Source organism: Thermobia domestica, chromosome 2 (genome assembly GCF_964235325.1).
Source record: "Thermobia domestica chromosome 2, izTheDome1.hap1.1, whole genome shotgun sequence".
Lineage (NCBI taxonomy): Eukaryota > Metazoa > Arthropoda > Insecta > Zygentoma > Lepismatidae > Thermobia > Thermobia domestica.
Genome location: NC_137455.1, coordinates 117,959,651 through 117,975,740, shown reverse-complemented (window position 1 = coordinate 117,975,740; position 16,090 = coordinate 117,959,651). Strand labels below are relative to the sequence as shown.

At 33.5% G+C, this 16,090-nt stretch overlaps 1 protein-coding gene across 5 annotated transcripts in view; it reads left to right on the top strand.

Moving 5' to 3' along the window:
* Window positions 1-16,090, top strand: part of LOC145674976 (oxysterol-binding protein-related protein 6-like) — a 172,582-nt gene that overhangs the window by 142,610 nt on the left and 13,882 nt on the right. For 4 of the 5 annotated variants that reach the window (XM_081745318.1, XM_081745335.1, XM_081745328.1 and 1 more), the window contains 7 exons: window positions 1,692-1,870; window positions 2,876-3,088; window positions 3,741-3,858; window positions 4,938-5,098; window positions 6,873-7,017; window positions 13,886-14,012; window positions 14,807-14,929. In XM_081745318.1, the coding sequence (XP_081601444.1) occupies window positions 1,692-1,870; window positions 2,876-3,088; window positions 3,741-3,858; window positions 4,938-5,098; window positions 6,873-7,017; window positions 13,886-14,012; window positions 14,807-14,929 (1,066 nt within the window). The remainder of the gene's footprint in view (window positions 1-1,691; window positions 1,871-2,875; window positions 3,089-3,740; window positions 3,859-4,937; window positions 5,099-6,872; window positions 7,018-13,885; window positions 14,013-14,806; window positions 14,930-16,090) is intronic. The other variant, XM_081745310.1, reaches the window with a different exon arrangement.

Genomic DNA, 16,090 nt, shown 5'->3' with positions numbered 1-16,090 from the left:
TAAGAATCCTGGCGTGACTAAAAAAGCGAATGAACGATTTAAGAAAGACTCAAGAGGGCTGCGGTGGTTCAGTGGTAGAGCTCTCATTTCTGATGTGTGGAGTTCCTGGTTCAATCTCAGCTCCCGCCAAGTTGACTTTGTAATGGACAAAAATTATGTGCGTAGTTTTCGCGGGGTTTTCCCTCTTTTGTCATTCCCCATTATCATCCATCTCATCATCACGTTCTTCCTTAGCCTCAGTGCATCATCATGAGATGTTAAACTTAAGTAAAAATGAAAGATTTCATCTCGTTTTCAAGTATTGCTTCGTGGTCTTATAGATTGAGTGTTTTATTTCTTCGCGTGTGTACATGGATTCAGATCTTTCACAGAATATGATGCTTCGAATAAAATGTTTCGAGCACTGCATATACACGTAAATAATTCATCCCATCTATTTTGCCCATAAATTTGATCAGAAAATGTCTAAACCATTGGCGATTGGATCTCTCTGAAATATGGTTGTGTGTATATAATGAAACTAGCTTCTAAATATTTCTTGAAATACTTAATACGAAGGACAAAGGATCAGTCGGTGATCATCATACGAGTGTTTTTGTTTAATGGAACTTGCTAAATCCAGTGAAGGATATTCTACGAGGTGCTATCCAAAATTTTCGGGACTGATGTAAAAAATAGTTATTTACTGCTCGCAGTAACCACTTTTACATGCACATCAAATCTCTACTTTCGTTCGTTGCTGTAATATTTTCGAGAAATCATTTTACGAATGCCACTTGCGGTTCTTACTGAATCTTTTCGAAGATGTAAAACACAGGGCTTCAAAATCGCACGTGCCTGGTCTTCATGGCGACAGGAAATATGAGTCTGGCACCTAGCTAATTTATAATCATACATATAGACCTATGTATCAAATTGAATTTGTATTATTATAGCACTTGGTTTTAAGAATGCGCTAGACAGAAGAAAATTTTTCGAGCACTACATATAAATACATAATATGTTCATATCTGATAATGATCGTGGATAAGGAAATATTATCTTCTTAGACCATTGGCTGAATTCCTTTGCATACATCACAACGTTCTCTATTTTACTTCCACGTTTGGTGGTATGTTTATTCATGCTTAAATATTCGGTCAGATTTCTCAGACATATTCCATATCTCACGAGTCAATCTATTTTGGTGACAGGTTTCGGTAGTGTAGATGTTGGAGGATTTTTCTGTGCGGGTTCCTCACATTATTAAGGTTTGATAATGATGAATAACAGGAACTATGCCTATTTTTGAAAGACAGGATACTCCAAAGAAATGAAAGAAGAAAATGTGAAATCGTTAAAACTCGTAGTAATGCAAATAAAAACAATAAAATTGGCTCCATTACAAAGCAACATGACTATCGTAACATCAAATATGTTATTAAATTAAAAATAAACGACTCTTAATATATTCTTTAGATATTGAATAAAATGCAACCAAATCATGAATGCTGGCGGATTTTTCTGTATTTATATTCTTTCTATCTTTATGATCAGTACAGACGTAATTTCTGTATTATTTACACATTGTATGATTCGGTAACTTAAAAGTGATAATTTAGAGAGTGCATTCACAGAGACTTCTTGAAAACAATAATTTTCCTGTTAGAAAATTAATATTTGAAATCTGAATTTCTACATTTCTGTTACAGTAGCTACTGATCAAGATAACACAATAAAGTGCACAACAGGACGAAGAACGAAGTTGCCTGCACCTAAACCAGACACTGAAGGCCTCTCTTTGTGGAACCTGTTGTGTAAAAATATCGGAAAGGACTTATCCAAAGTCTCAATGCCAGTCGCTCTTAATGAACCACTGAACATGCTTCAGGTACTTATGAGCACTTTAATTATTCCAAATGTAATTCATGAATAACTGCTATAAAAATGTTGCAACTTAGTAGCTTTCTCTTCTTGATTTTTCTTTCTTTTTCATTTATGTCATAACTTATAGACTAACTATCTAAGCATATTTTTTTGAATTCTGTAAGTTACAACAATTTATATGAGTTCCTAAGTACTATGTTTCTAGTTCAACCACAGGTAACAATGTAAGAAGATTTCATGTCACGTTTTACGTTGCGTTTGTAAATAATCTTACCTGTTCCTTTCATTAATATACATGGTTTATTCTTTGTATGTAGCGTTTAGGATTATTAGTGTGGTATATTATTCGTAAAAAAGTCTGAAATGTGCTAAATTTTATGACCAATGAAATACTCTATACTTTATATTCAAGTTCCATGAATTCAGTAGTCGTGCTAGATAATGAATTGGGGAAAGGAAACAAAAATATTGTATCCTCTTTCTTAATTTGAACATCTTAAAATCTGTACCTTACTGTGGAAAGAATGAAACTAGTTGTACCTTGTGAAAGCTTTATCTTTTTTGTTTCTTTTTTCTTTTCCTGAGCAGCACGTGATTTTTAAAAAATTAAAAATAACTCAATCTGATTCTCTTGTTTAAATCCTTACTGGTCCCTGGAAGTGGAATAGTTAACATTGATTCTCGTGTTTAAATCCTTGCTTGTTCCTGGAAATAAATTCTTTCTTTTATCTATTTATTTCACAGTGTGATTCTCAAAAGCTACTTATTGTTGCAGGATGTAATATGTCTATCTCGCTGCTTGTGAGTTTTTACTTAGTTTACACATCTTGAGGTACCACTTCCTGAAACGTACAAGGTTTAAAATATGTATCTTTATGCATAAAGACATAAGTTGTAGCTGTCCATGTCTCGGTGAATATTTTTGTCTGTAGACATGTTCTGATACGAAATTAATAACTGAATATCAATAAATGAACCCAGCGTGATTTTTTTAAAATTAAAATTTCAGAGAATGTGTGAAGAATTAGAGTATAGTGAGCTCCTGGATAAAGCAGCAGAGTTAGAAGACCCCTACGAAAGAATGGTATATATGGCAGCTTTTGCTGTGTCCAGTTATGGTTCAGCGTACTTCCGTGCTGGAAGTAAACCGTTCAATCCACTGTTAGGTGAAACATACGAATGCATCCGAGAAGACAAGGGCTTCAGGTTCATTGCGGAACAAGTAAGTTGTTTGTGTTTATTTTCTTTATTCTCATGCTTCTCTTTTTTCTTAATTACAATAATATATAAAGAAAGTTGTGCCTCCTTCCCTTTAAGAAAAAAGCAAAATGATAGTATAGTGAACACTACAGCATCAGTAATGGTTCCCTCTGTCCACTGGTACGTACCAATGGTAACCGGTTCATTTTTCGGGTGTCTTATTTGCTTAGGTTAGGGTTATGTACTGTGACCGTATTTTCTGTATTTTAGATCCTATTCGTACAAGCTTATTGCTGTGGATATTTTATTTGGATATGTAGTTAATGTAATCTGCTAAATATTATAAAAGAGGAAGTAACACATTTCCGCATTTCTGTGCCTCCAGATCAAAGCCATGTGATATTGTTCCACTGTTGTGAGTTTCCTTAAAATCCAGTATATCCAGACGTTCTCTGCCCATCCGCTCTAGGTAAAAACTAGTGTTCAGAATTCCTTTTAGGAAGGTATATATCTTTGCTGCAACAGAGAAACATCCAGGGAAGAATTAACATTCAGTCGAATATAGGAACAAGAAACTGTTGTAAGAGGATTTTTGTCGCACTGTAGCTTTAAAAATTGTGTTTATTTTATTTTACTTCTCTTTTAAAAAATACTAATATGCATATCTGGTATAGGTGAGTCATCATCCTCCTATTAGTGTGTGCTATGCAGAATCGCGGAATTTCATCTTCTGGCAAGATGCAAGAATAAAAACCAAATTCTGGGGGAAGTCCATGGAGTTCCAACCTGCAGGTAAGTATCTCCATAAAAGAACTTAAAAATATTAAGCTTTCATCAAACTAAGTACTTTAATGTTAATGAACTGTCAAACTATACATTATAAGTTTAAATAATGCCAGTCTAATGTTTCTGTTAATTTGCCATTTTGTTTAGCTTCGTCGTATAAGTTGCGTATAATTTATTGTTACACATACATCAGCTAATATGATACACTTCTAATATATATAATGCATAAACAAATTTAGTCTCAATTATAGCGGAAGGTACTTTATATTACAAAAGAAGTGTATAACGCGATGTCGCTTTGAGTCCAAATCTATGAACGGGAATGAGATCTCAGTTTACTACTGATTAAGCCAACTGACACTAAATAGTATCAGATATATAAAGCTACCATATTCACAATAGATCACAGTAGAAATAGATAAATAAATAAATAGTATAAGAAAAGGATCTCGTTAAGCAGTACTTTTGCCATCTTTCCTCTCTCCCAACTTATTGGCTACTCTGAAACAATTCATCGAAAACAATTATGATTTTCATTATGCAGTATTCTGAAACTGTGTGTGAATTCTCTTACATTGCTTATTAAGGCTGGTAAATATTCTAAAAAGTTTTAATCATAAAACTGTTTATATCGTTGACAAAAACCAAGATTTTTTCTTTACTTCAGAAATAATTTTTAGCGGTAATTTCCAACCACCTACATTATACGGTGTAATATATAATATTAATAAAATGATATGTTTTAGTTGTATATGCAGATTCTTATGTTTTCCTTGCTATTGTCAGAAGGCACCATACCATATAGTTCTGGATGTAACTATCCTGTCTTAGTTGATGTACCAGTCTTGTGTTCATAGAAAGTATTCAAGTTTTAATGTATATTTATGCAAACAAAATATATCGAAGCGAACAGTCAAGTAAATTTACTAAACTAATATTTTTTTAAACTCGCACAGTAAATCACATTATTCTCTGTTTCGTATAGAAATTAGTTAACTATTCCATTTGTATTTAATCAGAATATAGTTACAATATAAAAATTTAGTTCTTGTGTAGACTATCATATATTATACATTTTCCTGTAGGTACAGTCAATGTGAGATTGCCCAAATTTGACGAACATTACCAATGGAATAAAGTTACGACGTGTGTACATAATTTATTCAGTGGACAAAGATGGGTGGACCAATATGGCGAATTAAGAATCACGAACGGAGATATTACTTGCAAATTAACTTTCGTCAAGGTATGTTCCGTACATTGATATATTACGTATGTGGTTTTATATATATATATATATATATATATAATATTTGCATATTAGGAAACATTAATGTTATTGAGAAATGTAAAAATAAATAACACACTAATAAATATTTTTCTAATTGTAACTGTTGGGTTGGCGCAATTGAAATGTGCGACTGACTTGCGACTTGCAAAGGCCAATAAAGATGAAAACCACAGTACGTACTTAGTCAAAGTAGTCTCAGGCTGCAGACACATACTTTTGCTGTTGCTGAGCCAACGATTAGATTCCATGACAAAAGAAGTGAAGAATCTGCATGTAAAGAAGTTCTCAACCCCCGTTGCACTGCACGATCTTCAGAGACGATGATCTTTGCCTAGAATTGATCGAGATGCCAGGAGAGATAGTTTAACGGGAGAGACGTCGAAAGGATACAAAAGCTGAGGAAGGGTTTATATTGTAACTTGTGGAGAGTAGATCGTCATTTGAGCAACATGTGAACGGGCATTAAGATGCTGTGACTTGACCATTGTCAGAAGTTTGCAATACATTTCGTGGAAGAATGGTTTTCAAAACCACCTTGAAAGTTGATCTTGGTCTGTTACTGTCCTGATTGTTTACGATTGTCGTAACAGATACATTTTTCATCAGGAGTGATAATCCGATGCAAGAAACCTTCCCAGTTATTCCATACACTCAGAAAACTACAAACTTCCAGATGGAGCTCCTTGTTGGACGTGTCAACTCATGCAGCACTCGTGAGCTTAAAGATTTTCACATTATCGATTGTGCGGAACCGCTGAACGACGGTAGTGTGGTGCATGCCTAACTCGTTTTCAGTTGAACGAACATTTTCCAAGGGTCTTCTTCCACGATGTTTCCAAAGAGCTCAGCAGAATATCATATTGATCGCTGGTCGTGGGGCTCTTTTTTAATGTTGTCACTAGCACGAAATTTCACAAACTTGTGGCAAATGATGCGTTCATTTACCACTCCTGGAACAAATGCACTATTGATTTTTTCTATCGCTAGGTATGCATCATGTACTAGTTTAAACTTAAAAGGAGATCTTCGCAATTGTATATCTTCCGTGGTGCAATTTCACATAATCCTGTTCAACAAAACACTGACTTCTGATTGATTATAGTTAGCATACGCACCTTTGACGTGGGAGACTCGGATTCGATTTCTGGTTTGAACTCATATGGTTCGGATTCTACGTTAAGCTGCAGGTCCACGTCTCATATAACCTCGCTGCTCAAAGGAACGTTAAGCTCAAAATCAAATGAAATCTGACTGTTGAACAGCTCATCCTGTTTTCTGAACATATACAGAGTTTGTAACGTCTTACGCGTGACTTTAATCACCTATTGGTTGGTTTAGAGAGAGTGTTTTCTTACCAGATATAAAATTTCAGATCATACATTTTAATCAAATCAAGCCAACACATGGCATTGGTGTTAGTATTATAGATAATTTTGAAATATTCAGTTTATTTCACATGGATGATTGTTTATATTTTCACTGAATAAAAGGAAATAGTATTCATCATACACCTCTTCAAAAATCTTTATGGTGACATGTTTTGAACAGACAGATGGTGAGTATGAATTTTTCCCTCTTTAGTGAATTTTAAAGTGTTCCGTTAATGATCCGGAATGAATTGAATCGAACATGCTTTTCAACATTAATCTTAAAAAAAATCTGATATATACTAACTTTGTGTTTATTAGTTACCTTGCTGTTTATTTATTATTTGTTTTAAATCATGCAGGCTAGTTATTGGTCAGCGAAACGTCATGAAGTTTTTGGGACAATCACAAATGAAGAAGGAAAAGTAGTTCGAAATTTATTTGGTAAATGGAGTGAAGCATTGTACTGTGGTGTGGCACCTTCAGCAAAGTGCATCTGGCGCCCTGGTTTGTATAAGTTATATTTTACTACTCATTCCACGTAAGATGATAGGCAATCAAAACAAACTCTCCTGCTTCCCCTGCCATTACAAAAGAGAATAAGTTATTGACCATATCAGGGAGGGAAATATTCTTAAGATAGAGAATCATGTCAAATCCAAATTCCCATCCCATCATTGTTCCTCATTTTAACTACTATCAACAACCGCTACAAACAATATTTAACTCCTCACCCCCTTTTTCCTTTTAAAAAATGTTATTATTTCTGTATTAAAGATTTGATTTTAGTCGTTTCTTTAAGTTGATTTTCTAGAAATGACCAGGGTGGCGACAAACGTGGAAAAGTCAAGAAATTTGAGAAGACCTGTTAAAGTCAGGGAACTCTGTTAAGAATCAGAGAATTTCGAAGAATGATACTTCATAAACATTTAAAATGAAATAAGAGAGATATATCAAAACATCCTCAAATGATCTTGTAATACTTGATATAGGAAGCTGTGAGTTACTTTACGTGGAACATTTAAGCTTAAATTGAGGTAACGAACAGGAGAATCATTTAATTTCTAAGAGTTTTACATAACTTATTTAAGGAATTTTCATCACGCGATGCCGAATATACTCTTGTAGAGGCTTAGAAAATTTTCCAGTGAAGAAAATAATAGTGTCGGCTTGAAAGTAGTAGTGTTGCCCAGCGATCCATTAACATTTATCCGCATATTCTGTTGTATATTGAACATGTCAAGAAGGATAATGAAGTTCCCAGCTATTCAAGCTATCAAATCATGTCAGATGAGTTGGAAGAGGATAGAATGCTTATTCCTAAACTTTATATATATATATATATATATATATATATATATATATATAAAGCTTCAAATGTAAAACTTCCTTTACTGAATTTCAGACTGACTGTCCTTTCAGTCAATTTTTTTTACAACAATTTATTGAACGTGATAAAATATATATATATATATATAATGCAAAGTAAGTGTTTTAAAACCAGATTTTTTTTTAGTTTTTCGAGATTGTGTTTACAAATTGATATGGAAAACGAAGACAATCTTCTTCCTATGAAAAACGCTGACATCGGTTTTGCTACACATACTGGAAGAAATGTCAACCAATAATGGTTTTGGACATTTTGATTTTCGTCGCAATTGGATAAAATGTCTATAGAAATTTGTTCTTAAACTTTTGAAGAAGTCACTTTTAAATTATAAATTTATTAGATGTTTATTAGATAGAAAGAGATTAGATCTTTCATGTTTGAATCTTAATGTTTCGTCAGGACCTGATATTTGAGTGAATCATATAAAGTCTTCTTTAGCTGAATTAATTGAAAATAATTTGTTAGATAGTAATAGGGCAAATATGTGAAAACGTGCAACAGGGTGGATTATACTTACTTTTGCTGTCTTATTATTGATGGATTCCTGCAACATAAACAATAAGGTTATTTTCAAAGATTTGAAGAGGCATATATCATGTTTCGTTAAAATCGAATAAGTTTTACAATACATACGGTGAAACAGATGGGCGGATGGACAGTCACACAAATGCTAATTGAGTCAAATGGTACAAACATTCGTTCGTACCAATTACGTGTAGTTGTGGATCAAGCTGATTTCTATATTTTATTAATGAAAAAGAAAAAAAATCTAGAACACCCTTTCGATCTGGAATCGTACTTGTTGTCTAATATTGTTATCTTAGGGAGAAAATAAAGACGAAACCAGATCTAAAACTGCAATACTATATTTTATGGCTATTCTTTCGACGAAAAGGAGAAAAGTGTACTTGAGGAAGAATGGACCATGGACCAGGTGAGTGGTAGGTTAAAACTGTACCTACTGCGCCAAATATTCATTTGCTGCATTCTTGCGATAAATTTTAAACATTTAAATGATTTTTATATTTCTGTTGTGTGGAACTTAACATATAACATTTTTTCTATTTACCCTGCGTGTTACACTATTTTTGTTATGTGTCGCGTTAACTGTATTTGCAAACGTAATATATTTCGTTATTTTGCCAAGGTTTACAGCTTTAAAACTTTTAATAAAGTCAGCAAGTGATTAAGTGAACTGATTTTCGTACACCTTCCATTGGTACAAGGGGGAAGAGACACTGTCCCGTGAAAAACATGCATTTTTTTTTATTGTGACAGGTAATACATGCGTGCACCGTTTTTCGGTGAATGTCTCACTGTGACTTTTTCCTTTCATATATGACGAAACTTTCATGTAATTGAAGTTGCAGATTAAAGTTTCAGGGAACATATTTAATTTCTAATTTTGTGCAGGAATTTCTGTTAGGTAAGTGTTCTGTAATTTCATAATAAAGTGCGTTGTATTTGTTTTTATATGCATTATTGTTCTAGTTGATTAGAGGAAGATATATATTACTTGTGTGTCATCGTTATCATGTTTTCTTGGTTTTGTTTTCCCATGAACGTGGAAAAATCTCTGTGGCTAAATTACATATCAGAGAAAATTTCAAGAAGTATTTTGGAAAACCAGAGAATCCTTTCCCGTAAATTTCAGAGAATTTGGGAATCCCTTCCCGTAAATTTTGTCGTCACCCTGAATAAGAGCTGAGTTGTTACGAACTTAATTCCGTGATTCTTTCATTAAAGATTCTGGGAGGTTGTAAGGCACAGGTCTGGGAGATCGGAGTTGTATAGTTGTTTCAAAGAAAGTAGTTTCCAAACGATAGAGTAATTAAATATATAGAGTACTGACGTACAAAATATAGTGTAAAATATCATGATGTCCTTTCATTTGTAAGCATTCCCTTGTGAACGTACAAAAATTATATTTAAGATATACATAATTTATTGATATTATGTAAGCGCATGAGAGGATTATTCAAATTAACAAAAAAAAAAAAAAAAAATGTTTACTAATAAATCCTCCCGTGAGAAGACTAATATTCTCCAAACGTATCGGAACAAGCTAGTTCTGTCTTCAGTAGCAAGGTAATAAGGATTAAAATGGATAAGAGAAATATGATATGGAAAGGGAATACATAACCACCAAATAAATATAACCTGAGAGATTGGTACTAAAAATCACGATTTGAGCACAGTGCGAAGGAAACGCGATGTCTGTGTTACGTTACTATTGCGAGATCTAAAATTACATTAAAGGTAGGTAACCAGATTTTATCAATGTTGCTAAAATTCAGATTTAAAGTCGGTTTATATTTGTGAATAAAGAATGATTCTTTAATCTACCGTTATTTTTTTTTCCTGAACATATCACATTAACTTGCTTTATATTATGTGTATGTTGTTTTAAGCGACAATCCCAACATATCCTCTTCTTGTGACCATCACGATTGTCTAATATGTAATTTAATTCGAGTGTTAATATTGCATTTCGTTTGACCTATATATGAAGAGTAACATTCACATTGAGCACGCTAAATACCTGACCTATTTAGTGGATCAACAAAATAACTTGTAAAGCCGGACACAGTAAATAAGTGATGTGCTCTGGTGCGAGAGGTTCGTGGTTCGATCACAGGCAATGTGAGTTTATGGTAGAAACATCGTGTCGATAGGTTTGTCGTGGTTTTGGCGTTTCCTTCCACATGACCATTCCACCGATTATTTTAAAACCATTCAATTTCATTAATCATCCGTGTGTCAGCCTACAAACATGAGACATGAAAATAAAAATTTAATTTCGTTTCATTCAGTAGTAAGTGAATTGGAACTAGTTTATCATCATACTGTGGTATCTATTTATTTGTTGATTTAACTGTTAACTTAACCCCCGACGTGGAGTCTGACGGACTCCGTGAGTAATGTTATATCTGTATATGTCCTTTTATTTTTAGCTCCACGCCCTTCTCAGTACCTGGTCAGTTGAGTTTGAACGCAGTTCTGCGGGGGGCGGGCTGAAAGTTCATTTCAGTGCTGCTCGAGCGTTTGCGCGGAGTCCGTGGGACTCCATGTTGGGGTTATGTAACATTTCTGTGCCATACCTGATTTATTGTTTCTAGCTGATAAGGTGGATTTAAATTGTGATATCTGTCGAAATTTAATTGTTTCGTTGCAATCCACTTTGAAAATGTCTCTGCCATCCATAGTTAAGGCTTCTGAACCAAAATTTGCAGAGAAAGTCACAAGAATAATGAATGATGTGGGTAGGGATTTATCTTATGTATTGTTTTCGGATGTGGATGATGAAAGGGCCGTCAGTGAAAGTAACCATGAAAGCAAGTGGGAGATATTAGAGAATGACAGTGACAGTTCATCTGATAAAGCTAAATGTGCTATTGGTGTGTTTTATTACGGACGAAACATACAAGAAGTAGAGTGCAAAAATATTGGTGATATTTGTGCTCTTCACGTTTGTAAACTATTGTGTCTGTTAAAGATGTGGTGGTTTCAATGTATTCTGATATCATTTTTTAACAAGAAGAAACAACATTTTATGTTAAGAACAGTAAATAAACTCTGTAGCTATGAAAAATGTTACCATGTAATATGGTCATGTTGCTAACCTACTTGATTTTTTTAAGTAGTGTATACTCTTTGGTTTTTAACTCAATTATGTAATAATACATTATAATATACATAAAGCATTAAAAAATAAGAAAAGGAATACAATTTTAAAAACAGTGATTTTTACGTACAAAAATATATAGATTATATTTCGGAGTCCGTGGGACTTCACGTCGGGGTTTACGTGAAAAATTCGGATCTCGGGGGTTAAGGATTAAGTGTTCAAGACACTTCAGTCGATCTCTAAATTTTCACATGGACCACTACTTATCAAACCACCTATATATCAGTTACTAGCAGAATACCCGTTCTTCGCACAGGGAGAATACGTTTAATTTTAGACATGAAGGGCCGACTTTAGATTTAAACGGCATTGGAAGTGTCACTGTTCATCTCAGCGACTCCGAAAACAATTGATTCGATACTAATATCGGTCATTTTCGATCAGTTTTAAATATATCCTCCCTCCTCATTTCCCTAAGATGCGCCATCAAAATAAAATGATAAAAAACATTCCAGGCCCGAACCTTGTCTATGCTGAAAATTTGATCGAGATCGGTCGTGTGGTTCAAGAGGTAAGAAGTCACAAACATAGTCACTTTCATTTTATATATATATAGATATACATTTATATACATATATATATATATATATATATATATATATATATATATATATATATATATATATATATATATATATATATATATATATATATATTAATTAATTAATACGAGTTTGTTCTATTGGCTAAAGGAAACGATGGTGCAGTAATATTTTTAATGTATAAAGTAATTTGATTATAGTATTAGGGAATTCCCAGAAAGCTCATCGGCATAATTATCATCTTAAGTATGTGGATCCTAGAATTTATATTTAGTGGGAATTAAATTATTTTTACTTGGAGGTCTGATCTTTTCTGGGTAAAGTTTTTCGGGACACTCTCTAATTGCATTCCTTATCGAATCTACGACAAATTTGCATACCAGAAAGTAGCATTCTATTATCAAATCACCGTTCTTTTACATCTTGACTTTTTCTTAAATATGAATAAGATTTCCTCCGTGGCTAAGCGGTTAGCGTACGCACCTTTGGCGTGGAAGGCCCGGGTTCGATTTCCGGCGAGAGCTCATGTGGTTCAGATTCAACATTAATCAGTAGGTCCCGTCTCATATAACCTCGCTGCTGAAAGGGACGTTAAACTCAAAATCAGCTCATTAAATATGAATAAGATTTCGCTTCGTAAGGTCGATTAATGACCCAAGCATAAGAACATTAATTAGTGTATTAACTCAGGCTTCAAATAATGCTCATTACGTAAAGATACTACATAAAATTATTGTGACAATAGTCTTTATATGCTTATACATTTAGCTAACATTAAAGCATTGATTCGTAAAAGAATTGCAAATTTTGAATAAGTACGTATGTTCATAGGCAGTAATCGTGTTATACTGCTAAGGAAGGTACACTAGTTAAATATTTAAGTAGTTTAGTAAATTAAATACATTGACTTTATTATTGATTTTATTACAAGTAATACTTTAGTGTATACGTTAGATACTTTGCAAATTAGTACACAATGGACTTGTCCTTAAATAGCAGAGTATTACTCGTATTCTTATTGCAAAGTATCAGATAGCAAAGTATACTCAAATAATTTATTATAAACAATAGTTTACTTTTCAAAGAAAAAAAAAGTTCAGTTACCTCTTTATTTCTCGTTTTATTAGCAACGCCGTAGACACTTGAAAAAAACATGCATCACATCTTTTTCTAAGCCGTTTCCGTACTGAGCGGTGCAGAGTTTCCCTGAACCGGCAGGTGAAGTACAAACGTGATGGTCGTTGTGTTAAGTGCACAAGTAACAGACCAAAATTCAAACGCATATTTCGACTAGATACAATCAACGCATTAGCGAAAGGAAATGTTTTCTGTAATCAGCTACCTGTAGGTTTTTTTTTTTTTTTTTTTTTAAAGCATAATAAAGAAAATTCAGTAAAATTGTCCATTATGAATATTTATTAACTACAATTGAAGTTACGAGTACTTATACAAAAAGCGTATTTCTAGCAAATAGAAGGTTATCAGTGGCGGTTCTTGAGGGAAATCACATCGGTAGAAATTTAAATTTTGTCGAGATAACGAAAGAAATGTTCATATTTTCTGAAGCTATATGAAATTTTCTTCCAGTACCTTGTGGCGGTAAAATTTAAACTTACGTGACTTTCTTTAAGAACCGTCACTCTAGGTATTAAATATTTTTGGGAATCTATTACTTTGGTAGTATTATTACAAAGATTAGAAATTAATGAAAGAAGAAGCATTGAAGAGGTGATACACAAAAGGTATTTATTATAGGTACAATGCCAGAAGATTATGAGCTTTACTATGGCTTTACTCGATTTGCTATGGAGTTAAATGAGCTGGATCCTGAAATGTCCAAGTACCTGCCACCTACAGACACAAGATTTAGACCAGATCAAAGGTAACTTTTACTCAAATTCTATTTCTGGTGGTAAATTTTTGTTAAATTCGCTTCCAAATGCACGAATATTTTTACCGATATTTCTGTATAGTGATATTTAAAATACGCTTACGAACCTCATTTATTGTTACATTGGTTTAATACAAAAATTTTAAAATATGGATGTGTGTGTCAGTTTTGAATATCAGGCGCGCACACACAAGATTTATGTTGGAAATCACGTAATCTGTGTGTGAAATAGTTTCTCCCAACTTGTGAAGTCCTAAATGTGTAGCACACTCTTTAATGAATGTGTCCCTTTGGTTTGATTTTGAGTGGAAACTCAATCTTCTTTAACCTTCAAAAGCCGTGGTACGAACAACTAAATAATCAATATGTTTGAAAGAAACTCAAGAGGTAGTATATATATATATATATATATATATATATATATATATATATATATATATATATATATATATATATATATAATATAATAATAAAACAAATGATGTGCTTGAATTTTCAAACTAATTGCATTCTCTCAATCAGACAAGGAAACAGTAAACATTTTGGTTGATTAATCAAGTGTCAGTGTTTAAATCTACAATGTAACTTCGCTGAGAAAACCAAAATATGAGATAGAATTCGGAATAAGGGGACAATCAGTTTTCTTTAGATAATCAATTGAAATTATTAATATACTTATACTTGTTACGAGATTAGTTTTAACAAATATAGAAGTAAAATGTATATTAACAAATGTTAGTGGAACATGTTTAATACTTATGTATTTGCTTTTTATTGTGTGTTAGGTTGCTAGAAGAAGGGCATCTTCAAGCTGCAGAAAACTTGAAACTTCAGTTAGAACAATCGCAGAGAGATCGGCGGAAACGAAGGGAACAAGAGGGTATATTCCATGAGCCGCTATGGTTCAAGTAAGTTTATTATTATTATTATTATTATTATTATTATTATTATTATTATTATTATTATTATTATTATTATTATTATTATTATTATTATTATTATATATTATGTGCAGTACCATGCTTTGTGGATAGCGCATGCGCCTTTGGTGCAGGTCCCGAGTTCGATTTCCAGTATGAGATCTTTGAAAAGTTTAATCGCGTTACAGTACGTCGAATTCCACTTTAAACTGTAGGTCCACGCCTTATATAACCGCGGTGCTAAAAAGGATGCTAAGCTCCAATTCAGCAGCTACAATAGCGTCTGTGGAACTACGAGAGTGTCAAAAAGTTTGAATTATTACCATAAACTAATAGAGACAAAGTGTTGTGTTTTATGTCCTTTCTTAAAGGCTTCTCTACATAGTCTCTATGTAGATTTACACATTTCTCCCACGGTTTTTTGACCTGTCGAAGGCTGTCATTGTGCAGCTATGTAGATTACAGGGAAAACCATTGTTCCACCTCCATTATGACGTCATTTGTTTTGTGAAATTAGTGACCCTAATGTGGATTCTTCATGTATGAGAACAAGAAGTCGCTTGGTACCAGATCAGGAGAATAGGATGGGTGCACAATATATCAAAGCTACATCTGGCAACTTCCACAGATGCTGCTTGGGATATATGAGCTGATGGATTGTTTCTTTGGTGAGCATACTGCGACATTCGTGCTTAACAGCATCTCGTAACCTCCTCGAAAGTAAGCAGTAGTATGTGCTAGTGATAGTACTACCTATATAAGGAAAAGTAGGAAAAAGAAACGAGAGCATGGCCTTACCAGTAGACTTTTGCCTTTTCTTTAGGAGGAGCGGACAGTGCTTCCACATCCACCTCATCTCTTTTATTTCAGGATCCTATAGATAGATCCAACATCTGTTCATATTCATCAGATGGGCAAAAAATCCTCATCATCTTGCTCCAAAACATTCAACAAGTGATGCGACATGTCACGCAGTGTTTGTCTCTGGTGAAGAATCAGCAAACGCGGAACCTAACGTACTAAAACCTTAGACATATGCCATTCTTCATGAATAATTTTCCACACACTACCATATCAGACTCCACTTTGCTGCATGATGTTATGGATGGTTGATCGTCGATCATCCAAGTTCAACTCTTCGATTATCCT